Consider the following 27761-nt stretch of genomic DNA (forward strand, 5'->3'; position numbering starts at 1 on the left):
ATAAAACGATTAATAATATTACTTTTCTTTTGTGTGACTAGAACATAGTAAGCAAAACTTTGCATGTGTTCCCCACGAAGCCAGGAGGGAGCAATTTCTATTTCTTATAAAGTCTCAACTCTCGAACATTAATTTCTTGTCATTTGAGAGAAAAACTAAAAACACATCAAATACGACTTCTATATTTTTTACCATTTTCATAAGTAGTTGTACATAATTGTATAAATACTTAAAACCCTTGTACAATCTCTTAATGCACTTATCTAATATCCTAATCATGAATTTTAGATGGACCACTAATTACTAATTAGGTGTAATTGGTTGTCTAATGTGATGTTACATCAAGTGCACCACTTTACTTGCCCACCATGTTACTTGGTCTTTAGCTCGTGAGGTCGTCGGCAACTTGCCCACTTATGGGTATAGGGAAAAAAATCACTTTCTTTTAATCGGTACATAAAAGCGGATCGGATTTTTCCATAACATGTTCTACTAAAACTGAACCGTCGGTTAGATATAGTTTTTTTTATAAAGTATGGATTGGTTTTTTACCCCGGTTTTTGTTTCTGAACTGTTTTTTTAAACTCGCTTTCACTTCAAAAAAACAACCAAATCAATTAGATTTTAACCGAAACCGAAATTAGAAAAACAGTAAAAAAAACAAAACCGGTTTTAACCAGGCTTTGTGCACCTCTACTTATGGCCTATAGGGGCTATGTGGCTTTAGCTTGAGTTATTAGCACTGTATCATAGACCGTCAGGTCTAAAAAGGAGGACGTAAGATTTCATAGTAAGGATGTTATGTGAAAATTTTAGTAGTGTCACGACAATAGAAAAAAAAAATCGAAAACTTTTCACTACGTTTAGAAAAAACCAAGTGTTGTCGATGTTATTACGGGCACCATAGTAAAACTGTCAGTGCTATTGGGGTATACTGGCGAAGTGGAATATTCATCCAGTCTGGAAATTGAATCATTTGACATATCTCCACCTGTACTTCAAAACGAAAAACACCGTCCATGAAAACAAAGCTACATCGACACATCAATTAACTTGTAAATAAAACAAAGCTACGTCGACACATCAATTAACTTGTAAATAAGTCAAAATTTAGTCCCATGAAAAACAAAGCTACATCAACACATCAATTAACTTGTAAAGAACTCAAATTTAGTCGTATGAAGAAGATTGTCATGGGTCGAAAATTTTCTCACCTTCAAATCTCCTTTAGCAATAACTTCTCACACAAAATTATAAAACACATCAATGTGCTTTGTATTTCTCCACAAACATATGACATTTCCAGATAAAAAGTTGCAATACATTTTCTTTAGTAGTGGTATTTACATAAGGTTATGATTAATTTTTCATTCTCATCTTTATCTTATCACCTTAGGCTTGTAAAAAAGGGATGTGGTTACCTATTAGTCTTCCTTGTAATATAACCTAAATACAATTAATCAAAGAGAATCCAATATTTTATCTCTAAGTGCCTAACATTGCCTATTTGTAAACAAAAGTATCATTTAAAACATCAATTACTCACAACCCTAACCTCAAACATCTTTCTTTACACTAAATATGGTATGTAGCAAACCTATGAAGCTTCTTCATGTTGCCTCTCTTCTTCCTTCTAATTAGAAGCTTCCATAGCAATTCGGTACCTTTACTTCGCTTCATCCTTGGTACAATTGTCAAAGCCTGAGGTGCAACATTCTTTAGCCTACACAAGTTATTGCACGTGTTGTAATGTAGATCTTTTGTTTCTTTAGTAGTTAAAATTTCTTTGATCGTGGGCAATATAGAAGAATGCTCCCTCAACTTCTTGTTATTAATCAACTCTTTTACTCCTTCATAGCCACTTATACTATGAAGATCTTCACTTACCTCATTCTTACATGAAACACTACATAACATGTTTCAAAACCATCATGTCAATTTTTCAAATTCTATAAATAAAAGAATATATAAAGAAGGAAAAAAAAAGATATATACCTAGCTAATTGGAGTTGTAGCTCAAGACATGTTGTTTCTAGTTCTTCATATTGTTGACTTTTGTCCTCCAACTCCATTTCTAAAACAGATAATTTTCGAAAGGCTTCTTTTATTTCGAATTTGGAAGCATAAAGTTGATAATCAAGGTCAACATTTATTAATCTCAAATCCTCAAACTTCTCCTCGGTTGTTCTCTTTGACTCATTTACCCTTTCAACTTCCAATTCCAAAGACACAATTTTGTTTTCCAATTCCAAAATCTTTTCCTCATGATTCCATTCAACCTTTTCTCTTTTCAAAATCCGGATTTCATTCTCTCTCTTACATAAACTTTCTTTAAGAATCCTGTTTTCTTCTTCCACTTCATATAACTTCTTTATCATTAAACTCTTACTTTTATCCACTGATTTTGTCTTTTCATTTCCCGGGACCCGCTTCTTCACTAACAAACGAAGCCTCTGGCGTTCGGCTTCTAGACTTGCAGTTTCTTGTTTTGCCACGTCAGCATTTAGGGTTCTTATCTTGAGCTCTCTCTTGAGAACATGATACTCTGTAGTTTCTTTGGACATTTGATTGCTTATATTTTCGATTAAATCCTCTTTCTTAACAGAATCTTTGGTAGATTGAGAGTTTTCAACTGTTGGATTAGCAAGTTTTCTCCTTGTTAATTCTGTGTATTTGGACTCTAGTCTCTTATTTGCCCTCTCCATGTTCTATTGTAATGTGTCTTCTAGATCTTGTTTATATACAGCTACTTCTGATTCGGGGTTTTCTATTTTAAAAATTCCAAAAGAACTGATGTAAATTGAAGGAGTTATGCAAATTAAAAATGAAATTAAAGTAAAGAAACAAGAGTCACCTGTTAATGTTATGGCTTCTTGATCTGTTTTCACATGTTCAGCAATGAGTTCATCTTCTGGATTACACTCACAGAGACGACGAACTTTTTGCTCTGATCCACATATACACAAATAAGTATGAACAAATGAAAAGAAAGTACGAATTATGTCAACGTTTTCATTACGTAAAACAACAATCGTCATGATTTATATATTTCTTTAGTGTTCGTAAATGGACTATTATTAGTGATGATCAATGATGTCAGACTTTCACCTACAAATTGTCCTTCCAAAATCATAGCAAATAAAGCTTAGTTCTCCCATGAAGATGACTGAATGAGACAATACGTCAGAAATGTAAACGCCACCGCGCCCCACCGGCAAAGAAATGGTCCCCACGGCCAGATGGGGATCGCCGATTAGATGTAAACCGTAAGTATGAACAGAGACCGACAGAATGGAACAATCCGTAAATCCCCAACAAAAATTCCAAGTAAAAAAAGAAATCCCATGAAACAAAGGTAGAAAAATAAACCTCGAAAGATGAGAAATTTGAAGCTCACCTCAATGAAATAAGATTAGATTACAAGAAGCTGATTGGGATTAACGATCTCTAACACCATTTCTGCATGACTATGAGTCGATCCAAGTTAGAAGTTGGTTGAGGAATTTCATCGAACAGGTTGAAGGAAATAAAGAGGTGATGTCGCGGCGAATAGTTTCTGCCGAAACGAACCCAACACACTGATATCATTGGACTTTGAGAGATTGTGAGGTGTAGCCATGATCATAAGTGTTGAAGAAAAGCAAATAAAGAAAAAGCAGTAGCAATGGAGCGGTGGTGAGCAGAGGGCTAGAATTTTGTGTCAGCAATATGTCATATTTGATCATGGAGACTTACAGAACCGACTGACGAGAATCAAATGAGTTGGTGTCCTTTGCACTTGTATTTTATGCAAATATTAATAATATACTTTTCAGAATCTTGTGCTTTTTCCATGTAACCTGGTATCATCATAGCTTAAACTCTAGGGAAAATATTATAAACGAGCTACAAACTATTTCATTTGTTTATTTTTAAACTGTTATAGCCCTTAAACTGCTTCCGTGACATTTTTTTTAATGATTTGGAGAAATACTTTATCAAAGATAAGATGCCATGATATTTAAAAGTTTGACTTTGACATTTTAGTCCTTTAAAATAACAACTCCAATCGGTCTTGTAGGGAAATCAAATTGGGTATGGTATCTAACGTTGTCAACAAACATGAGGTTCTACCGTTCTAACAATTTAATAAATATTACTTTAATGTATTATTAATTTTTTTTTAATTAAGTTCTTTTAATTATTTTTATTCGATTAATTGTTTTTATTACATGTCACCATCATTCTAATTTATTTAAAAAAATCTTATTCATCAAACCACTATCAGACATAAATCAGATCAAGAATTACACATTGGGTTATAAAATAACAACATAACATCACATTGAAAAACAATAAAATAAAAACAATATAATCGACATTCTATTTGGATTTTAATTGACTTATGTTTAATTACTTTGTATGACAAGTTGTATTTGGATTTTTAAATGATTATTGTATAAATTTGATTTATATGACAATTGTATGTTTTTATAATTATTCAACAACTTCAGCCATCACAGTATAGAACAACAGGGTAATATAATCATTTTTCATCATTCAGCACGGTCAGCCAGATGTACAATCAAATAGTCAGGTTTCTTTCCAATCAGAAAACTTTCCCAAACATTACTTTCTCAAACAGAAACTATCAAATGGAAACTAAACAAAAGACATTCCAACTTTACACATTGATGTGGTATGGTCATTTATGTCTCTATATATGTTGGAGTCTCTCATATCTCCTAATGAACTCTTTTGGAGAGATAATATTGGAATCCACATCTATTTTACATGTTATCAAAGTCATCGTCTAACACCTCCTCAACTTGACACATCTATGTTTATCCTTGTTAAGTCCTCGTCTTTGAAAGAAAGTGTTGTTGTATTGTATATCGGTGTGACACAATCATATAAGTCGATAGATACTAAAGTCTTTATTTCTCCATAAGAGCTTCTTTTAGGGAGTTAATATGAAATCTTACACAACTAATAGGCTATGACAAGAAACCTACTTTCTAATTGATATAATTTGAGAACATTGTCCTAATTATTATCCCATCTATCTATATCATATATAGTCTTCCTTAGCTAGTTAGATTAATTCGAAAGTAAGGGGTGGCATTTCAAATGAAGTTTTAATATATATCCTTTAAAAATGTCATGTAAGTTAGTTAAGAGTTATAGTCGGTTAAAGAGACCAAAGTAATATGATTCTAGAAAGTCTATCGCCTAAAAGTAAACAAAAATAAGTTGATTGACTAACGGTGGACAAATAAAATAATTTGTTTTTCATTTATAACATTTTCATTGTTCACCTCCACAACTTATTATTCTCTAACCTTTCAATCTTTCTCTAATTTATGTTAGTTTTAGCCCTTATATTTTATAGTAACTTATTTTAGACCCTAGTTATATTTAGATATTTATTTTCTTTATTTTTCTTCGCTAAATCTATTTGTGTAACATCCATAAAATTCATAAAAATTTTAAACTTTTTAAAATATCCATAAGCCACCATTTATTACAAATTGTTTTCAAAATAGTTTATCATCAGAATAATCTCAGAAATCATGACATAAAATATGAGGAGGTGCATGATCAAGCATTCATATTCTCGCGATCATCTGAAGTACCTAAAACAAAATCCACGACTGTAAACACAAAGCTTAATGAGTTCCCCCAAAATACCGATACATACAAATAATACACATAATAATAGCATGTAATGGGTCCACAGCTCTACAGACTGGATTACCCCTGAGCTAACAGTATGAGTCTGACATGCCTTGTGTGGCCCTCAGCACATATCTGGCTTGATATCGAGCCCACAGCATAAGTTTGGCTTGCCCTTGGGCCCACAGCTTATGTCTGGCTTGCTCTCTCAGTCCTCGGAATGGAATATTGTAACGCCCGTAGATCCGGGCTTAGGGCTGTGCATGGGTCGGTTTGGGTCGGTTTTGGACCCCAACCCAACCCAACCCGTAAATGATCGGTTTCTGGTTTTCAGAACCCAATAGGGTCGGTTTCTGGTCGGTTCGGTTTCTCGGTTTCTAATATCGGTTTGGGCGGTTTCTTGGGTTCAACCCATACACTTACGGTTTCTGGGTTTAAACCCATGGGTTTTGGGTTTGAACCCATTTTCCAGAAATGTAACAATTAGTTAAATAATTAAAAAAACACCTAAGCTTCTTATATATATATATATATATATATAAACATAAAATAATACTTAAAAGCATCGGGTTTGCGGGTTCGCTAGGTCGGTTTCTCGGTTTTAAAGAGGGGTCAGTTTCTCGGGTTATTGGGTCGGTTTCTGGGGGCAAAACCGAAACCGAACCCGGAAAGTCGGTTTTTACAAATTTAAAACCCACACCATCGGTTTTGATTCGGTTTCGGTTTTTTCGGTTTCAGTTTCGTCGGTTTTTGTCGGTTTCTCGGTTTCTTGGTTCGGGTTTGCTCACCTCTACGGGCTAGTCAAATTAGAGACGATAAGCATCAAAAAAGACTTTTTTATGGAAGATTATTTAGAAGGATTAATCTTAACCAAGTTTTAGTATATGTCACAAGGTTTCCGTGCATATAAAGAACGCCAAAATCCGAGTTATAACGAAGAACTTATGACCTGTCGAACTTTCGCGACAGAACCGGCATGACCCAGTGCGACCCAGCGCGACGTAAATAGTGAATCTAAGGTAGATAGATATCTATCCTTAGTGATCTAAACGATAGTCGAAGATGTCTTCGATAGTAGTCCAACAATAAAAAGACAGACGGAAACGGAGTTCAGATGAAGGAGTTATGAATTTCGAACGAAGTTTTCCTGTTCCGGCCTACTAAAGATAATATATAAGTAATATACTTAAAATATATTAAAAATAAATTCAAAATTAGCCAATGGAGTCTAAACGATAGTTGTAGATCATAATCTCACCTTCGCGTCGATATAAAGAACGTCGAAAACGGAGTTCGTATGTGAAAGTTATGAATTTCTGAAGTTCGGGGCGCGAACCCCAAAGCTGTGTCAAAGACCACGACGTGGCAAACAGTGCCACGACGTGGAAAGTCTCCTGAAACCACCGGGAGTACCCCAGATGCAACTTGGGATGACGCATGCAGTGACGATCAAGCCCACGGCGTGGTAAGGGCCAGTTTTGCCCTATAAATAGATTTGAAGGGCCAGTCGTTTGTGGTTGCCAAATCTCTCTTCTCTCTCCCATATTACATCATTTTACGTGCAATTTTAACCCCCCGAAGCCCCGGTATCAATCCCGAGACCCGAAGCGAGTCCCGAAGTCCGAATATCCCGAGAAGAAAAGAGTTTCCGAGCCGAAGCTCTGCCCGCGAGAAACCCGGTGTGTAAAGTGATCCCGGTTTCACCGAAGAATACTACTTCTACAAGTCGTAGTGCTTTTGGATCATCTTCTGATCAAGTGAGTGTATAGTCACTTTCATCTATGTATATATATATTGTTGTTTATATGTGTGAGTGTGTGGTCACTTTCTTCTAACATATATATTAAGTATTTGCTATGAAATACGTGCTATGTGTTTATATATTTTGTACATTTGAGATGAGTTTGGAATGGATGTTTTATATAGGTGTTAAATGAGTTAATATGTATATGTATTTTATATCTACAAATATGTTGGGTAGAACATGGGTAGATGAATTAGATGAAATAGGTGATGATAATTAGGTAATGAGAAATAGGTGATGATAATTAGGTGATGAGAAATAGGTGATGATAGAAAGGTGATGATAAATAGGTGATGTGAGATGAGAGGAGATACCATAACCTTGATCGGTGATGTGGCAATTTGGCGATGTAGTCATCTACCAGAGTATAGATGGCGACCACGGACTATTCTAGATGACCCCGTGGAAACACCAGCAGGCTCATAACCTGTAGGTGATGAATTATGAGTCCAGGCGATGTTGTGGCTACGTATTCATGCGATGATACTCTAACCCTTACTATAAATCACGAGTCCAGGCGATGTTGTGTGTAACATCCCGAGTCTAGGGGTGCAAGTTCGGGGTACAAAGTGTAAATTTGAAGGGCAACTCGGCGAGTCCATGGGAGGACTCGGCGAGTAGGGTCGCGACTCAGGTCGCATGTTAAGTGGCCAACTCGGCGAGTCCAAGGCTGGACTCGGCGAGTAGGCGCTGTGTGAAGAAAACCCTAAATTCGGGGGATGAGCCCTATATAAAGGACATTATACCCTTTCCCCAGCCTCCTTACCTTCCCTTGAAGTCCAGAAACCCTAAATACGCGTTTATGAAGGTTTTGAGTGTATTTGAGCCTTGGAGAAGAAAGTTGGAAGAAGATCTTGGAGAGTTAGGAGGCTTGGAGCAAGGGGCTTTGCTTAGATTCGGATTACTTGCTGTTTGGGGGGCTTCATTTTGAGGTAATATCTCGTTCTTGGGCTGTGTTCTTCTAGATTCATCATTTTTAGGTTGTGTGGGAAGCTTAGATTGTGGTATCTTGAGTTTTAATGATAGATCTAAGGTTGCTACCTCAGATCTGAAGTGGAGGAGGTCTAGAGTGCATTAAAGTCCCTGTTAATGAGTGACTGGTGAAGCCATCTTGTCCCAAACCCTAGCCTAGAGTGTAAAATGCCTAGATCTCTTTGGATTCACGTAAAGTTTGCCACTTTACGTGATAGAAGGGTTGTAGAAGGGTAGATCTACGTTTTGGATCGATTGCATGGCCTGAAAAGCTTCTGTATGGGTTAAGAACTAGTGGTACTTGGCGAGTCACAAAGGTGTACTTGGCGAGTTGCTTGAAGATGGATTGGAACTCGGCGAGTTGGAAGAACAACTCGGCGAGTAGGTTGAAGATAGCCTCGGACTCGGCGAGTCTGTTCTTGGACTCGTTGAGTCTAGTCGTGAGGTCCTAATATTCTTCTGGTTGAGTCATGAATCGGCGAGTCAAGGGAGGACTCGGTGAGTTGAGTGCGAGAGGACTCAGAGTTACGAGACTCGGCGAGTCTCGGGGTGACTCGGCGAGTTGAGTCGTGGATTGGGAAGTTCTAAGTATGGGGACTCGACGAGTCATTGGGTGGACTCAACGAGTGAGTTAGTCATAGGTTGACTTTGACTTTGACCAAGGGTTGACCAGTTGTCTTCCAGGGGTAATTTGGGCATTATTGGTATTTATTGAATTCAGTCTTTTGGGTATTAACATTGGTGGAGTTCGGGTCGGAGGTTGCAGCAGCGTGATCTTATCCTTTTCAATCAGCAGTTGCGAGGTGAGTTATCCTTACTATATCAACAGCGTCTAAGGCACCAGGGCCGGCCCTTTATCGGATTGTAATCCGGGTCTTGTTGTTATGTTGATGTTTTACTATGTTTGCATCCTGGTAGTTAGGATGGTATTTGTTAGAGACCTGGTTAAGGTCGGAATCCTGGTATATAGGATGATGCTATGCTAGTGATCGGTTAGGTCGGTATCCTGCTTAGAGTATGTTGTGTTACGTGATCTGCTAGATCGGTTTGATTGAATATGAATTGTTATGTGATTGTATGTTTATGTGCAAATGATTGTTTGACTGGGGTTAGGTTGAGGCGGGACCTGCTTTGTGCTGTAGGCCAACATACCCAGGGCAGACCGGTTATTCCGAAGGCCCAGCGAGCGGTCCGGATAGGCTGTAGGCCCCACGAGGGCGGACCAGACGTGCTGAGGCTCAGAGAGTGGACCAGGCCGACTGAAGGCCCGGTGCGGGCGGACCAGACATACTGTAGACTCAGAGAGTGGACCAGGTGGATTGAAGGCCCGGTGCGGGCGGACCAACCACCCTACAGACTCGATGTATATGGATAGACGCGGAGGGTGGACCAGGTGTACTGTTGGCCGGTGCGGCGGACCAGTCACACAGCAGACCCGATATGCATGGTTGTTCTGTGATTCGATATGATATAGCATGTTATGTGTATGGTATATATGGTTGGTATATTGGGGGTATCTCACTAAGCTTTCGGGCTTACAGTTGTGGTTTAATGTTTTTCAGGTTCTTCAGGAGACCGTGGCAAGGCAAAGGCGTGATCGTACCGCTCCTCGAGTTTGTGTTTTATGATATGGTTCTGGGAATACTCTGATAATAAATGTATTGAAAACCTTTTTGTAATAACATTATTAAAATGGGTTGTTTTTTAAAAGTTCAAATTTTTTTGAAATTTTTGTTCGTTACATTGTGGCTACGTATTCATCCGATGATAGACTAACCCTTACTGTGAATTACGAGTCCAGGTGATGTTGTGGCTACGTATTCATGCGATGATAGTCTAACCCTTATTATGATTTACGAGTCCAGGCGATGTTGTGGCTGTGTAATCATGCGATGATACCCTAACCCTTACTAGACATATATTGAGGGAGTGATCCCCGAATTAGTATTGTCTATGCAATGTAGGCGATGATCCTTAGGAAAAGTTCTTAGGAACAAGCATATAAGGATATAAGATGTAAGGAGATGAGCGGTAAATATGATATAAGAGATGACCCTTAGGATAATATTTTAGGGAAGATTAAAAGAAGATCATGGGGATGCGTAATTGGGTTGATAGTTTGATAATTAAATATAATAATTATATTATTGTGGGTTGAAAACCCTATATGCTCACCAGGCTCCCAAGCCTGACCCACTCAGTTTAATTGTATCACAGGTATCGATACGAAGCTGCTTTGCACCGAGAGATTAAAGGATATGTAAATCACTAGAGTAAATGAATGTATGTTATGTTTATGCTTATGTGTCTGTATCGGAACATGACATACCGAGGTTTTATTATTTAATGAAAATACATTATCTTTGAGAAATGTTTTGATAAGATTTTATCATATCTTGTTTTGGGAACAAATTTCGCAACTGTTTTCTTTAAACGATTGCTCTGATTTTAAAAACAAAGCATAAACAAATCGGTCTTTTCTGGCCGTGAAATTGGGGATGTCACAAATATAAATGATTAGCCCTCAGTACGAGTCTGGCATGCCCTGTCCGGCTCTCAGCTTGTATCTGGAATACTTATGAGTCCTCAGTATGATTCTAGCATGCCCTGTTTGGCCCTCAGCTCATATCAGGCATACTCCAAGGTTTGTTGGCTACCGTACGGAGCAGTACAACCTCAACCCAACCCACACAACATGTCGACATATAACAAATAAATACACATACAGATAATCAGATAGTATTAAAGGTAGTCCTAAAGGTCTACCAGAATAACTTATCAAACTAGCATGCATATCTAATTCATACTCAGCATATCAATAACTAATGGTATATCAATCCAATGGGTCGGCCTTGGTGCCTTCGACCCAAAAGTATTGTGAGCAAGACTCACCTCACAAGTAGTGCTGAACCGGTACAATCCAACTCCGAACTCAACAACCTACAACCACCATATAACCATTCTATCAAAACCTCCAAATACCCAAAATGCCCTCAGAGTCAAACTTGGTCAACCATGGCCAAAGTCAAAGTCAACAGTCAAGGTCAATAGCCAAGGTCAACAGTCCATGTTTAACCAACTCGTGAGTGCATCTATCGACTCGTCGAGTTTCTTCAGTACTCAAAAAGCGAGAAAAACCCGCACCAACTCATTGATTTGTTAGAACAACTCATCGAATTTCTACAGCATCCAGAAAATGGGAAAATCTGATTCAACTTGCCGATTTGGCTAGGCAACTCGTCGAGTTTTCCTATTCTTAAATCATTCAGCCAATTCCCAAGCGAACCTAGTGCCACAAACCATAGATCTGGTCCCTTATAACTGAAATACCACATAAAGTTGCTAACTTTACGTCCGTTCATGGCATCAATAGGCTAAAACACTAAAACAAAGCTTATTGAGGGACTTAGAGCTTGAAGGAGGGCCAAGACTTGATAAAGTTAGCGACTTTAATCCCCTATAGTCCATGAGATGTCCAGATTTGAATTCATAGCTTCATAACATGCTCAAATCCAAGAATGGCCCCAAAATAAGCTAATAATGGCCATAAACTTTCAAATGAAGAGATCTAGCAAAGGGATGATCAAGATATCAACTTTATACCTGAAAATGGTTGCAACAACAATGAAAATCTTGAATCTAAAGCCTTCCTCTGAATCAATCCACTTCAAGCTTCAAGTTCCTTCCAAAAGAGCACCAAAAATCACACTCCAAGCTCACACACACTCAAAATGAGAGATAGGGCATAAATTAGGGTTTCTCTGGACTGAGGGGACGATAAGGGAGGCCAACAATGAGTCATAAGGTATTTAAATAGGGTGAAAAAAACCCTAAAAATGTGGGTTTCATAAGCAGCCGTCGACTCGTCGAGTTGAGAGCTTCCAATACGTCGATTCTGAAGCCATCAACTCGACGAGTTCCAAAGGAAAATTTGTCTTTTAAGCCATAAATCTCATACCTGAGAGTTGGGATGTTACAACTCTCCACCACTTGAGTTAGGCTTCGTCCTCAAAGCTTGTTGCGGTGAACAAATCCGAATAATGCTCTCGCATCTCAGCCTCCGACTTCCAAGTTCACTCAGATCCTTTCCGATGTTGCCATTGTACCTTTACCAAAGGTATCTCATTGTTCCGCAGATTCTTTACCTTCCTTTCTAGAACCGCCACTAGCCTCTCAACATAATTTGGTTACTCATCAACCTGAATGTCATCCAATGAAACCACTGCATCCTCTTCTAGCACGCACTTCCACAACTGTGAAAAATGAAAAATGCTATGGATCTGACTGAGCTCCTCTAAAAGATCTAATCTATACGCCACCTTTCCAACCCTGGAAATAATCCAAAATGGCCCAATGTATCGGGGACCCAACTTTCCCCTCTTCCTGAAGCGGATCACACCCCTTCCAAGGTGAGACCTTCAGTAACACCATGTCACCGACCTGAAACTCCAACTCAGATCGGCGCCGATCGGCATTACTCTTTTACCGACTCTGAGCAGTCTGCAATCGCTACCTGATCTGCTGAATCATCTCTGTAGTCTGCAAAACCACATCAGTCCGACCCATGACCGGGTGACCAACCTCACCCCAACAGACTGGGGTACGACACATCCTCCCATACAACAGCTTAAAAGGCAGAGCACCAATGTTAGAATGAAAGTTGTTGTTGTAAGAGAAATTTACAATCGGTAGGTTGGAGTCCCGGCTCCCACCAAAATCAATGACACAGGCTCGCAACATATCCTTAAGATTCGGAATGGTCCGCTCGCTCTGGCCGTTGGTCTGCGGATGATAAGCTATACGGAAATGCAGTCCCGTGCCCAGTTCCTCATGTAACTTCTACCAGACACATGAGGTGAACCGAACGTCACAATATGAAACAATAGAGACTCGAACCCCATGGTGAGAAACAATCTTGCGAAATACACATCGACCAACTCTCAGACAATGAACTCTCCCGAATTGCCACAAAATGGGCACTCTTGGTCAATCGATCCACGATGACTAAATAACATCAAAATTCCTTGCCGTCTTCAGCAACTTTGTGATAAAAATCATCAACATATGCTCCCATTTCTCCATGGGAACCTCCAAAGGTTGCAGCTTGCCATGAGGCCTCTGATGCTCGACCTTTTCCATCATGCAGGTCAAGCACCATTTTATATGCCAAACGATATCTCTCTTCATACACGACCACCAATAACTCAATCTCAGATCCCGATACATCTTGGTGGCCCCCCGGATGCAAAGGGTCAACAAACCACGATTGTCTGACATAAATCTGGTAATCTCACACCTGATCTTCTCAATCCACCAATTCTCCTCTCGAACACCCTCGGCCTGAGCCCCCCTAATCAAATGCACCGGTGGATTAATCTCTTAAGTGATTAATCTTTTAAGTGATTAATCTCTTAATTCCTTTCATCCAACACTTAGATCTAGTCCCACAACATCATTCTAAGTCATAAAGTTTCCACCTTTATGACTTTCCATGTCTAGAAAAGGTCCAAAAGCTAAAACCTTAACTTATTAATACATTAAGACATCATGATACTCTCATGGAAGGTATAGAAGGATCAAGATTACATTTTTATTGATCCTAAAAGCTCCATAATGGATAAAGTTTCCAAATTTATATGTTAGAATGGTCCAAACCACCAAGATCTAGCCTTTAAGCATCAAATGGGACCAAAATGCATCTTTTTCCACTTAATCCATTAAGTCCAAGTCTCCAACCTTCATATCTGAATCACAATGATGTTTAGATGGATAACGTTTCCAACTTTATCCATAACAAGGTCACAAACTTTCAAGATCTAAACATTATGCACTAAAATGACAAAAAGCTCATAACATCGAAAACTAGCTAGATTTAACAAATGCATCATCAAGATGCAAACTTTATACCTTTAGAAGATAGATCAAGGTGAACAAAGTCCAAATCTACAAGCTCCAATGCAATAAAAACTTCTACACTAAGTTCATTCTTCTCCTAGGTGCATCATGCATACTCCAAAGCACTCAAAATCACCTTATTTTAGCTCACAAGGCTCTTCTAAAGTTAGGGTTTCATGAAAGGGGTGTTGGAGGGATAGAGGCTAAGAATGGAGTGGGTTTGGAGGAGTTAAGGAGCTTAAATAGGGCTTAAACCAAGAAAATAGGGTTTGGGCACTGATTGTGTACGCCCGACGTACTCCTGGTACGCCCAGCGTACTCAGCTTGGCCTAAAACCACCCAAACTTCAAACGGTCATAACTTCTTCGTTCTAATTTCGTTTTCGACGTGCTTTATATCCACGGAAAGGTGTTGAGGAGCTCTACAACCTTATATAATTACTTTTTACTTAAAAAACATCAAACTAAAATCCATAATTCATAAAATAAACATTACATTCCTATTTTACCCTTTGACTCCAAAGTGTAAACCGAACTATTGGGTCACATGGGTCACATATCTACATTACCCACATCCAAATGGGCCTAAATATTACCTTTTGAAGGACCTAATCCTTATGATGACCGCTCTTCAGGCTGTAGCCTCGAATTAGGAATCGATTCGGAACAGGGCGTTACAACACTTCCCACACTATCTGAATACTAGTGAATGTTATGTCTCCCTCGTGGTAAAATACTTTCACCCCAACTGACTATTAGTGAATGCTACAGCTCCCCCATAGTCTTACAACACTTTCACCCCCAACTGACTACTAGTGAATGCTATGGCTCCCTCGTAGTCTTACAACACTTTCACCCCCAACTGACTACTAGTAAATGTTACGGCTCCCCCGTAGTCTTACAACACTTTCACCCAAACTGACCGTTAGTGAATGTTACGGCTCCCCTGCAATCTTACAACACTTTTACCCTAATAAAACCGCAACCTAATGCATTACCCCTAATATATCAATTCTAAACACACACAAAGTCGAGCACGAACTTGACCGAACACCCAAAATAAACCCAATTCATGATTGGAACCCCAATCTAATTCCCCAAATTATGCTATCAAGCACCAAGAAGACGTGATTCATATGCTGGGGAGTTTTACCGAACTCCCAACTCATACAACCCTCAAACCAAACGGCCACTTGGGCCGCCTTCCTCCCTGACGGGGATACGAAACCCATGCTAGTTTCATAATCGCTCATGCTCCTGAATACCTGAATGATTCTCCCCCACTTTGATTCGATAAGTTCTCACAGAACACGATAATAGAAGGATTTCACCAATCCTTCTTAACCCCCCCCCCTCAACAGTCTACTGAACATTTCTTGAAGCCAAACAACACTACTGATCCCAAATACTTTAGATGATACTACACCCAACACTTGCAACCCTCAGAATTGATTATGAAACTAAAACCTCATCAATGGACCACCTTCCTAGTTTCCCCTAAACGCCAATAAACATGACTGGAAAAACTACTGAATCCTAACGACACGGAAGAGTTAACCTGATGAATCTTGACCGTAAACCCTCCATACAACGCCCCTAAACCAATCCCGATTACCCCCAGCATAAAAACGAACACTTGGAGCGTGTTATACGAGGAATGACTCTTAAATCACCCACTAATGATTCACAACATGCAAAAGACATAAGATACCCCCTGAAGATACAACCCAACGATGCCATAATCACAAACCAAAGATAACGTGAACCCAACATACTATAAGATTCCAGGCAACAAGAAACCGATAACAACCAAAAAAATTGTAAACGATAACACACCTGCCGAACCACATGCTGGAGCACTGCTTCCCTTGCCTCCCCTAGAGAATAATCTCTACTGACATGATCAACCTGCTATGCTCGTAGCAAACCATACTTCTGGATTGGCAAGCTCCATTGTGCATTTCTCGCACGTGCTACACTGACCCCGGCCCTGTAGGCCTCTCCAACCCTATTCAGAAGTCTTGGGTCTCTTCCCGAGACCTGCCACTAAATGCACCTGACCTGATCCTATCTCCTCAAGGTACCCCAAATCGATCTCCCGCCCTCGGACTTTGGGATTCATATCATTCAGGGATTGGCACCCTGACACCCTCACCAGGTCAATCATCAACGGCTGAACTGCAATAGTTGGAGCAAACTCAACCCTAACCAGGGCTACAAACTACTCCCAAGAAATAGTCTCCAATCTCGAAAGTGCAATAGATTGCACAATCAATCCCCAACAACTCCTTGTTGCCCGATACAAGAGATCCAAGGCGAACCAAACCTTAGCCCCTATGGGGTAAGGACTAGTGCAGAAAACCCTTTTCTTCTCGTTAATCCAATGCGAACTCAAAACCCTGGAATTCTTTCCTCTGACTGGCTCACCGCCGGAGCCTATACAAAACCATGGTCCTTCCCTATGCATGCTCATCCTCATCCTGCAAAGCAACTATTCCCACGGTCCAAGCAGCACCAACAATTCTCCTTCCCATAAGCTTCTTAGATTCTCCAAGACTCTCACCGATTCGAGTATGGATCCTGTGCTTTCAATAGTACGGGCCCAATACTACCTTTCACACCTATCCATACTTTCCTCAGCAATCCTCTCGAATCCTCTAAGTCACTTCCTTAAACCAAAGCACCAACCTCGCCAAATCGCCTCACTAAACTCACTGGAGTATATCCTAGGCTTTCCTAGGTTTCCGACCTCACCCTGCCATCAGCTGCTGAAGAACTCCTCATCATGTTAGCCATCCACCTCCTGAATATCGTCATATTCATTTAGTAGCTGACTCCCATCACTCAAGAGTTCCACAAAGCACAAAGCAAGCAACATTCATGCAGTAACTCTGAAACCCATGAAACTATCATAGAACATTCAACCCACATATCACAACTCATGTTATCCAAATCCACCCTCACTGTTGGTTGCTTATGCATGCAGAATATACACAAAACATGATCTAATAGATTATCGAATAATAGAGTCTACCCTATAATCACAACCAGACAAGGAACGAAAAATAAGGCCAAATCAATTATTCTAAGGCTATAAGATCCTAACCGTATATAATTTTTTAAAGCATACACTTAGCAGTTACTAATACCAATAGTCATTCTCAATCCGACATAGCATCCGGTATCCCCAAGGCTACAAGCATCACATATCAGGCCAATGTATCGCTGACTACTTAATACTAACATGCACGTCTACCAGCTCATACAACATGTAAAGGCATCTCTCCTAGCCCTAACTAGCATGCGATTCTCAGATTCATAAATCAATTCATAATAGATAACATATATGGGTATTCTGGGAAAACTTAATTGAGCTCGACTAATTGCATGCACCACACCCTTTTCTTATCTTAGAAAGTTTCTTTTCTCAAAGTATATATATTTTTTTCTTTTGAAAAATTTACCAAATTCTCAGTTTAAGTTCAAACACACTCAAGAGTATGTCTAAATCCCTCAAAACAAGGCTCTGATACCAACTTGTAATGATCCAAAAATCCAGGGTAAAAATTTCATTTTTCATTATAGTCAAACACGCATGTTACTTAATCCAACCATTAAAAAACATTGATTAATTAAAACGTTTATCAGAGTTACATCCCAACATCACATATGCAGAAAACACGGGTGTGTGCGCTGCGATCAAGTCGGTCCTTCCTTTCCAAATCAATGATACCTGAAACAATAAAAAAACTGTAAGCACGGAGCTTAGTGAGTTCCTCATAACATACCCCACACAATCTACATAATCACATAAACCATATCAATCACATAAGCCATGCATATACACATATAAGGAAGTCATGGAAACCCTCCAAGGTCTTACTCCGGGTGCCATGGGAACCCCCACATGGTCTTAGCCCACTACCATATAAACCACACATACAAACATATAATGATGCCCTAGAAACCCACCAAGGTCTTACTCCGGGTGCCATGGGAACCCCTACATAGTATTAGCCCACTGTCATGGGGACCGCCACATGGTCTTAACTAAGGATGTCATGAAAACCATCCAAGGTCTTACACCGGGTTTCATGGGAACCCTCACATGGTCTTAGCCTAGAATGCTATGGGAACCCCCACATGGTCTTATATCTAACTGCCTCGGGAACCCCCCGGGGTCTTCCATGCAAGTATCACAAAGACAACTAGCATAACACATACCACATAATCAATTAGCATACCACATACCACATAACATATAATGGGTCGGCCTTGGTTGCTTCGGCCAATTGGTATGGTGAGGAGACTCACATCGAATGTAGAAGCTCCCCGGAAGAAATCCTTAGCTGCTGCCCTACCCGCTTTCTGAGCTATCAATACCAGAACCAGATAAAATCTTAGATAATATGCCAAAACCCTCAAGTTTGGCCCAATGTCAAACTTGGTCAAAAGTCAACGGTCAATGGAAGTCAAAGTCAACAAATCAAAATTCAGTCCCAACATGGTCTTGGCTCACAATTAAACATGGTTGGGCCTTCTTGGATTAGGCCCATGATGGGTTTTGGGCCCATTTAGAAAGTTGGTACATATTGGGCTTTTCATTGCTATTGGATTAGGCCTCAAATTTTGGGCCAAGTGAGGAAATGATAAAATGGACTTTTACCCTGAGTGTTGCACATCGGACTAGGATTCCAACTATGGGTTGTGGACCAATTATTAATTGGGTATTATTTGATGATGTTAGCACAGGGATTTTTCGGGTCGGTAGTCCGAGCTTTTATCTAAGACACCAATGTTGACCTATGGTTTGTTAAGATTAGGATGTTAGTTGTCTGCATGACTCTTGCATGTATGTTATGTGATATGTATACTAGAAAGTGCCTATAAGTGGTGTGTATGTTATTTATCTTCGTGATTCTTGCATGTGTTTATGTGTCTGTATGTATACCGGGCAGGCCTCGATGCCAGGCGAGCCTGATGAATTTGATGAGGCGGGGCCCATCTCATGCTATTAACAGATCTGTTCTGAGTGGGGCTCGATGTCGGACGGGACCCGATGCCTGGCGGGGCCCGTTATATGTTTGATATGTATGGTATGTGGTGTTTTGGGAAACTCATTATGCTTCGTGCGTACGGTTTTCAACTTATTTTCAGGTACATCTGGTTCGAAGGGGAAGAGCTCGGGATGACCTCATTGCACACACTATAATTTCCACTTTATATAACTCTGATGTATTGAATTTGTTGATTAGCATACTCTGATTTTTTTGTATGGTTTTATAAAAACACATTTGGGGTGATGATTTTTATTACAATTAAAATGAAATTTTTGGTAATAATTTTTGAGACGTTATACTAAACTAGTGCATCGCCTAATATGGCAATCCTAGCCTTCAAACCCTACAACTCATACTAGCCTGCAATTCTAAAGGCGTATATAACAGTCATACAAAGGCATCTCTCATAGCATTCTATCATGCAACAATTTTGAGCAGATCCTTAGTCTTAATCTAGCATGATATACATGTATAAACATATTGAAACACATAAACATGCATGAGTATTTTGGGAAATACTTACTTGAGTTCGGTTGATTGCATGCATCGCACCCATTTTCTTTATGAAAACCTCTTTTTGAAAATCATTTTCTTTTGAAATTTTATCATTTCCTCAGTTTAAGTTCAGATACACTCAAAAGTGTGCCCAAATCCCTCAAAGCAAGGCTTTGATACCAACTTTTAACCTCCCAAAAATACTAAGTAATTTTTTTTGTTTTTAAGTCGACCAAAATAACCATTCTTTCATTCTAAAAGCCCGTCAAAATATAGAATTGTATCAAATGCTTATCAGAGTAAAAAAAACAAGTTATAAAATATGGAACACCGGTGGATGCGATGCAATCACCTCGAACTCTTCCCTTTGGAACCAGGAGTACCTAAAACATAAACATAAACCGTAAGCATAAAGCTTAGTGAGTTCCCCAAAATACCACACGTCATACAAACATTGGGCATCGCCCAAAATTCATCAGGCCCCATCCGATTAATATGTCTGTCTGTAACATACAATGGTCCCCACCCAACATACATGCAAACACATGCACGAGTTATAAAGACAGGTAGCATCTTACAAACATAATCCAATGGGCCAGAATTCGTGTCTTCGACCCATAAGTACAATGAAGAGACACACCTCAATCAATCAACAAACAGATCTCACACACGAGTTGTTGGTGTTGAAGTCTCTCCCACTAAACATAACCAAAACCAAACCATAATTGGCTATTAAGGTAATTATCCTAACTTAGCAAGTCTAAAATACCATGACAATAACCACTTGGGTTGTGGTGACTTGGTAAGGCATGTGGAAGATATGGTGGATAACCTATTGACTCATGTTCAAATCCTGGCACCACTCAGCCCTTGTGGCCATGGAGTTTCGCCTGCAGTGACTCCAGGGCATGAGGCAAAGCTTTATGTTTGCAGCGGGGGATTAGTCGGTGCGCGAAAGCTGGCCCGGAAACCCTCGTTAGGGAAGTTCCCTTTCCAGAAATACCATGGCAAATCCTTATTTGGGCAAAATACCATTTTACCCTTGCAAGTCCTAAATCCTCATAATTGACCAAAAGTCAAACTAGTTAAAATAGTCAACGGCCAACCTTGTTGACCTACACGCTATGTAGTCTAGCGTTATGTTGGGTGTAGATTCTTACTCCATAAAACAGGTGGCAAACAAGCTATGAGTTACATAAGAGGTATGTTACTCTTCCTTCTTTATGTTTTGTGTTTTAGTAGAGTAGCATTAATAGCATGAGATATTCATAAAATTTTAAAAATATATATTAAAAAAAAAAAAAAAAAAAAAAAAAAGCCTCTAGAACCAAAACAAGTATAATCATAGAGTATCCATAAGGATGATTTCTATTAGGCTGTGGGGTGTGGTAGTGTTTTCACCACCAACAATCATACGTGACAACTTTTACCGGCAGTGAACACTGTCCCGTGGTGTTTTTTGTCGGTGGTAACTATCCATCGATGGCAAAAATCATATTCTCTCTCTCTCTCTCTCTCTCTCTCTCTCTCTCCCAACACCACCCCCTAATGTATTTTAAAGATGGTAAAAATTGCAAAAGTGTCAACATCATTGAGGTGGACGTGTGATGCCATTGGCACCACACCGTTTAGCCTTAAAGAGTTAAATGAGGTAACAAATATAATTATCATTCAATAAATGAAACTCTACTATTATAAGATGTCAAATTAGCATTAATGCATTTTAAGTTTAATGACGATTGAACTCTTAAATGGAGAAAAAAAAAATAGTTTTTAATTCTTAAATAAATACTATAGAAGGTTTTATAATGTTCTATTAACTTTGTAGAGTTCAATGCATTATCAAAATATTAATAGAGTTGTATGAAATATAAAAAGATGATCTGACAATCCACTAAAACTCTATAAAATCCAATGCATTATGAATGTCCTTATAGTCCATCTACATTTGATTTTTGAATTTTGGCTTTTACGATTGTAATTTTAATTTTAATCCACAAGCTTCTATTAGAAATATATGTTTCTTTCTTCTTGTTTTTGTATTTGCGTTTGTTTTCTAAAATGTGAAATTATTGTTGAGATTCATAAAATAAAATAAAAAAACATTTTAAAAGAAAAGTAGAATCTTTAAAGCGATAAAAAAGTTGAAGAGCAAACTCCAAAGACATAATTTTGAGGTACATTATACATTTCTGAAATATAATACTTGAAAGTTTAGTTAAAGTAAAATGCATTACTTTTGAATGCATTTATAGCATTTATCACCCAAATCACCCAAAGAACGTCAAATTCATATAATTCCAAATCACCCAAAAACGATATTCAAACAAACTGCATTCAAAGAAGATCTTTACACCACTACACATTTCACCGAGTCTACCCAAGAAAATTATTCTCGAACTAACGAACTAAAGAAACATGTGGTAAAAGAAGATGCCACCAACGGAAAATTTTATTCCAAATAATAGGAGTGACATCACATAGTTTGAAATCAAATGTGAATTAATGCTTAAGCTTTCATTCCATAGTTTTGGTGTTTGAATATTAATGTTTGCTTTTGGTTTATGTAATTTTAGAATTTTCAAATATATAATTTAGTCTTTTTCTTAATATCGTGCATTGTCCAACCAAAACTCAAACCATCATAACTGAACTTTTTTTTTTCTCTTTTGAGGTGAAAGGATGCATAAAAAATATCATTTGTAACATCAATTATTCACAATACTCCCAACCTTAAACATCATTGTTTTTCACTAAACATGATACGTAGCAAACGCACAAAGCTTCTTCTTGTTGCCTCCCCTCTTCTTCCTAAATAGAAGCTTCCTAAGCAACTCGGTAACTTTAAATTGCTTCTTCCATGGTACAACTAGCAAAGCTTGAGGTACCACACTTTTCACTCCAAATGAGCTACTATAAGTGTTGCAATATGGAACATACGCATCTTTTGTATCAGTTACACTTATCAAGTCTTTAATCATTGGAGATCTTAAAACATCTTCCCTCTGAAAACCATCCTCCGATGCCATATGATCCCGTAAAGATGAATGCTGACTCAACTCTTTCGTAATCTCTGATCCCTGCACAGTCACAGTCACACAGTCACGGTCACAGTAACAGTCGCAGTCTGAATTGACGATGGAACTTACAATTTGAAGAAGCTTCATTTCTTGCTCGAGATGTTCTTTGATCTCGTTATTGCTGGAAACACTGTATAAAATATTCAAAAAAATTAGGATTTTTTTTTTTTTTTTTTTAAATTTTGAAGATGAAAGAATATGAAAAAGAAAAGTGTACCTTGCGAGTTGAAGTTGTAGCTCAAGTAAAGTTGTTTCTAAACCTTCATATTGTTGATTTCTATCCTCCAACTCCATTTCTAAAACAAACACCCTTCGAAGAGCTTCTTTTATTTTAAATTTAGAATCAGAAAGTTGATGATCAAGATCAACGTTCATTAATTTCAAATTCTCAAACTGCTCCTCATTTCTTCTCTTCAACTCATTCACTCTTTCAACTTCCATTTCCAAAGACACAATTTTGTTTTCCAATTCAAAAATCTTTTCCTCATGATTCCATTCAACCTTTTCTCTTTTCAAAATCCGGATTTCATTCTCTCTCTCATGTAAACTTTCTTTAAGAATCCTGTTTTCTTCTTCCACTTCACTCAACTTCTTCATCATCAAACTCAAACTTTTATCAACCGGTTTTATCTTTCCATTTCCTGGGCCCCGCTTCTTCACCAACAAACGAAGCCTCTGGCGTTCGGCTTCTAGACTTGCGGTTTCTTGTTTTGCCACATCAGCATTTAGGGTTCTCATCTTGAGAACAAAATACTCTGAAGTTGCTTCGGAAATATGGTTACTTACATCTTTGATTATTTCCTCTTTTTTAACAAGGGCTTTATTAAGCAAAGCATTTTCAAGGGTTAAGTCTGCTAGTTTTTTCCTTGTTTCTGTGTATTTTGATTCTAATTTCTTAAGTGCTCTTTCAAGGATTACTCTTTGCTCTTGCTCTAGTTTTATACAACTCAATTGCTCTTTGCAATTCTTTAATGAAGCATTTAAGTGAACTAATCTCTCATATGCAGCTACATTATGTTGTAATGTGTCTTCTAGTTCTTGTTTCCATTTAGCCACTTCTGCTTCTGCCTTTTCCCTCCCTAAAAGAATCAAAATAATTCATGAAGAAAATATGGAAATTAAATATAAATGAAATAAAGAAATTACAAGAGTCACTCACCTGCTATGGCTTCTTCTGCTGCTTTCAAATGTTCAGCCATGAGTTCATCTTTTGCATTACACTCACACACAAGACAAGCTACCTGTTCATGGAGGTTTTTCACAGTTTCTTCTAAAGCTCCCTTTTTATCATAGAGAAGATTCTGTATAACAGAAGCAAAACAATCTTAAAAACCATTTCTTTTACTATTTTGGCTTTTGAGATGATTAACTACAAGAAATTCTTAATCTACCTCTTCTTCATTTCCTTTTACAAAAATTTCAGCTTCACTGTTGATAGCAACCAATCTTTTCCTAGGAAGCGATGTTTTTGGGTCCATATTTTGGTCTGATCAAAAGTCAACACACGAAAAATCAGCATAAAGTTTCATAAACAAATGAAAGTAACATAGTAATGGTATCACAGTTGCATATACAGCACAAACCAGAGGTAATGAAGTTGGATATCAAAGCGATTGAAACTTGTTTAGGATTATAGAATAATGTATTGAAGGGCAACATCTTGTCACCTCGGTTTATTTCAGAAAAAAGTTGCGTTTTACGTAAAATTAAACAACACGTCTCCAAATTCTAATATGTGAGTTAATCTCCGAAAATGGAGTATGAATCGGTGATGATCTTTGATGCAGACCTTCACCCACAAATTGTCTTTCCAAAACCGAGTAAAGAAAAGCTTGTTTTTCTCATGAGAATGAGACAATACGTGAAAAGGTGAACTATAAAGCGCCCCCACCAATGCACCAAACGATCCATGGCCAAATTAGAGGCAAATCATACCAACTCTAAAGCACGAAATGAGACCAACAGAATGGAACAATACGTAAACCCCCAACAAAAATGCCATCTAAATCCAAGTAGAAAAGAAATTCAATGAAGCAAAAGTAGAAAATCAAACCTCTAAAATGACGAAATTAGAAGCTCGCCTGAGTGAAACCAGCTCGAATTAGAAGAACACAGTTCGTATTAACGATTACCACCACTTTTTTGCATGGTTATAAAGTGGTCCAAGTTAGACGTTGGTTGCGGCATTTCATCGAGCAGGTTGAAGGCAGTAAAGAGGTGGTGTCAGTGTGAATAATTTCTACTGAAAACAAATCCAACCCACTGAGATTGAGAGAGTGTGGAGTGTAGTCATGATCAAAATGGTTGAAGAAAAGCAAAAAAAGACACGGCAATGGCAATGAAGCGGTGGTGAGGAGACAAGAGGGATAAAATTGGGCCAGCGACATGTCAGTTATGATAATGGAGATTTAACAGAACCGATTGATGAGTATCAAATGACTTGATGTACTGTGCATTACTACTACACTTGTATTCTAAACAGTACCATGCTCCAAAAACAAAAAAACAAAAAAAATTCATTTTTTTTATTTTTAATCAAGTTCTAAAAAGGCGTATCATACGCTCAAAAGCGCGTGATTACAATGTTTCGAAAACACGTTTTTTTTTTTACTGGACATGATACTATTCCATTTTTGTTATCAGGGATTGATATGTTTTTTCTAAAAATTTGGTATGTTTTATATAAATTTATAATTATGTAAAAAAAATTTCTATATATTAAATTTCCGTTATTAGGGGTTGATAACTTCTTAAATTTAAAGAAAATGATTCTGGAGGATAATCAAGTGTTGAATTTATTCTCATTTAGTTTCTTTCCGTTATTTTTTCTAAAAATTGGTATGTTTTATATTAAATTTATAATTATGTAAATTTTTTTCTATATATAAAAAATTTCCGTTATTAAGGGTTGATAACTTTTTAAATTTAAAGAAAATGAATCTTGAGGATAACTAACTGTTGAGTTTGTTTTCAAAATATTATGGTGAACACAAACAACAAGTTCGATAGTATATTGGGTACAAAAAGAAAGGAAATAGACTAAATGAGAACAAACTTAACAGTTAGTTACCCTCCTGAGTTATTTTCCCCAAATAGTTAAATGAAATTAAAGCTACAAAAGTATCAAAGACTGCAACCTTCTTAGACCATAACGTATATGAAGAGCGTTTCGAAGGGGTATCTTTGTTAAAACTGTCAACAACTCTCTTCAAAAGGATATGACTGTGTATGATAGGTATATTTATCAGCATAAACATTTACTTCAAAGAATATTACGGTGATGTGTCTGCAAAAGTTGCATGATCTTGTATATATTGATGTTGTATCTTATCCCCATGAATTCAATCTTAAAGTCAAGTAAACTAAAAAAATCACAGCACTTGTGATTCTACTCGTTTGTAGACTTATCTAAAATCCATGATACGATAAATCATTTTGTTGGAAATGTTAATGTAGTCATCAAATGCACCTGCTCAATCAAGACTCCCCTAATAATTATTCAAGTGCATTACAAAGGTGTACATGTATGAATAATGTTCTTTCGCGGGTTATGTTTTGAAGACAAGCAATAATGAAACTCATAAAGTCATTAATATGAGTAGGAGATGACGTAGGAGTTTCTGAAAATGGGTAAAGAAAAAATGACTCGGTAAGGTAACCAACTGTTGAATTTGTTCTCATTTGATCCATTTTTTTGTGTACCCAATATACCATCGAACTTGTTATTTGTTTTCATTATAACCCTTCAGTCAAAAAGGTTATTGTGGACACAAGTAAAAAGTTCGATGGTATATTTGATAAAAAAAAAAAAAATAAGGAAACGAACCATTGAGAACAAACTCAATAGTTAGTTACTCTCCAAGGTCATTTTCCTGTTAATTTGTGTTCTTTTATGATCAAAATTAGTCATTAAAACTTTAACCATGTGTTTATATGGTCAATTAAGTTTAATTAACTTTTAAAATGTCATACACAATAACTTAAATAACGTTAAATGCTATTTGGTAATCTCTTAACGGTTTAATTAATGAAGCAGTTCATGGAAGCTTAGAACATTGAGTATTGACAACTAGTTATAACACCATTTTGGTGCCACATCACCAATGGTGTTATAACACAAGTGGGGAAATGGTCACCATGTTAAGAACATGTTATAACACAAACTTTTTTCCATTTTATAATTTCTTTTTTATTTTTTTCGGGATTTTTTCTATTAAAACAAATGTATTTTAAATAATACTTAATATCTAAATAAAATATAATGTTTAAAAAATAAAAATAACATAGCTTTTAAATTACACATAACATCCAAAAAAACATATTTTATTTTTCCTAAACAACGCTATTCGTTATCGTTATCGTTAAAGATATATAATCCGCCAAGTCCTCTCAAAGTTGTATGTGTTTATTTGCATCCTAAATGTCAATAAATCTATGCAAATATTCTTTGTTCCTGGTTGAAATTGAACGTGTCTAGGCTCTGTTGGGATATAGTGTGCAATATTTCGTCCTTTATATTATACTACCATGTTATGCATTATGATACATCCATACTTAACATCCATAAAATTTTGAAAATTTTAGAACTTTTTAATAAAAGCAAGAACCATTATTTATTACAAATTGTTTTTCAAAATAAGTACAGCATCAAAGAAATCCCATAAATCATGAAACGAATATGAGGAGGTACACGATCACGCCTCGCCTTCCCGCGATCCTCAAAAGTACCTGAAACATAATCCAAAATTGTAAGCCCGAAGCTTAGTGATTTCCCCAAAAATACTATTCATAATACAAAAAC

The 27761-nt window shown here is 37.6% G+C and overlaps 2 protein-coding genes across 5 annotated transcripts; both read right to left on the reverse strand.

The window, feature by feature from the left end:
- Positions 1–1292: 1292 nt before the first annotated feature.
- LOC145047325 (uncharacterized) lies at positions 1293–3880 on the reverse strand. Of its 3 annotated transcripts, none has more exons than XM_078995582.1 (4): positions 3398–3880; positions 2855–2947; positions 1996–2767; positions 1293–1906 (listed from the first exon to the last, which is right to left on the reverse strand). In XM_078995582.1, the coding sequence occupies exons 3-4, from the start codon at positions 2703–2705 to the stop codon at positions 1576–1578; spliced, it is 1041 nt and encodes a 346-aa protein (XP_078851708.1). In that variant the 5' UTR covers positions 2706–2767; positions 2855–2947; positions 3398–3880; the 3' UTR covers positions 1293–1575. The 3 variants fall into 3 exon arrangements, with proteins under 3 accessions (XP_078851708.1, XP_078851707.1, XP_078851706.1); XM_078995581.1 differs by having other exon boundaries at positions 3109–3880; XM_078995580.1 differs by having other exon boundaries at positions 2855–3880.
- An 18610-nt stretch (positions 3881–22490) lies between these two features.
- LOC145047326 (uncharacterized) lies at positions 22491–25475 on the reverse strand. Of its 2 annotated transcripts, none has more exons than XM_078995583.1 (6): positions 24544–24946; positions 24352–24446; positions 24120–24261; positions 23178–24039; positions 23030–23090; positions 22491–22960 (listed from the first exon to the last, which is right to left on the reverse strand). In XM_078995583.1, exons 1-6 carry the CDS (start codon positions 24617–24619, stop codon positions 22634–22636), a joined length of 1563 nt encoding a protein of 520 aa, XP_078851709.1. In that variant the 5' UTR covers positions 24620–24946; the 3' UTR covers positions 22491–22633. The 2 variants fall into 2 exon arrangements, with proteins under 2 accessions (XP_078851709.1, XP_078851710.1); XM_078995584.1 differs by lacking the exon at positions 24544–24946 and adding an exon at positions 25014–25475 and having other exon boundaries at positions 22496–22960.
- Positions 25476–27761: the final 2286 nt, after the last annotated feature.

This window comes from Lactuca saligna, chromosome 5 (assembly GCF_052625555.1).
Source record: "Lactuca saligna cultivar CGN05327 chromosome 5, ASM5262555v1, whole genome shotgun sequence".
Taxonomy (NCBI): domain Eukaryota; kingdom Viridiplantae; phylum Streptophyta; class Magnoliopsida; order Asterales; family Asteraceae; genus Lactuca; species Lactuca saligna.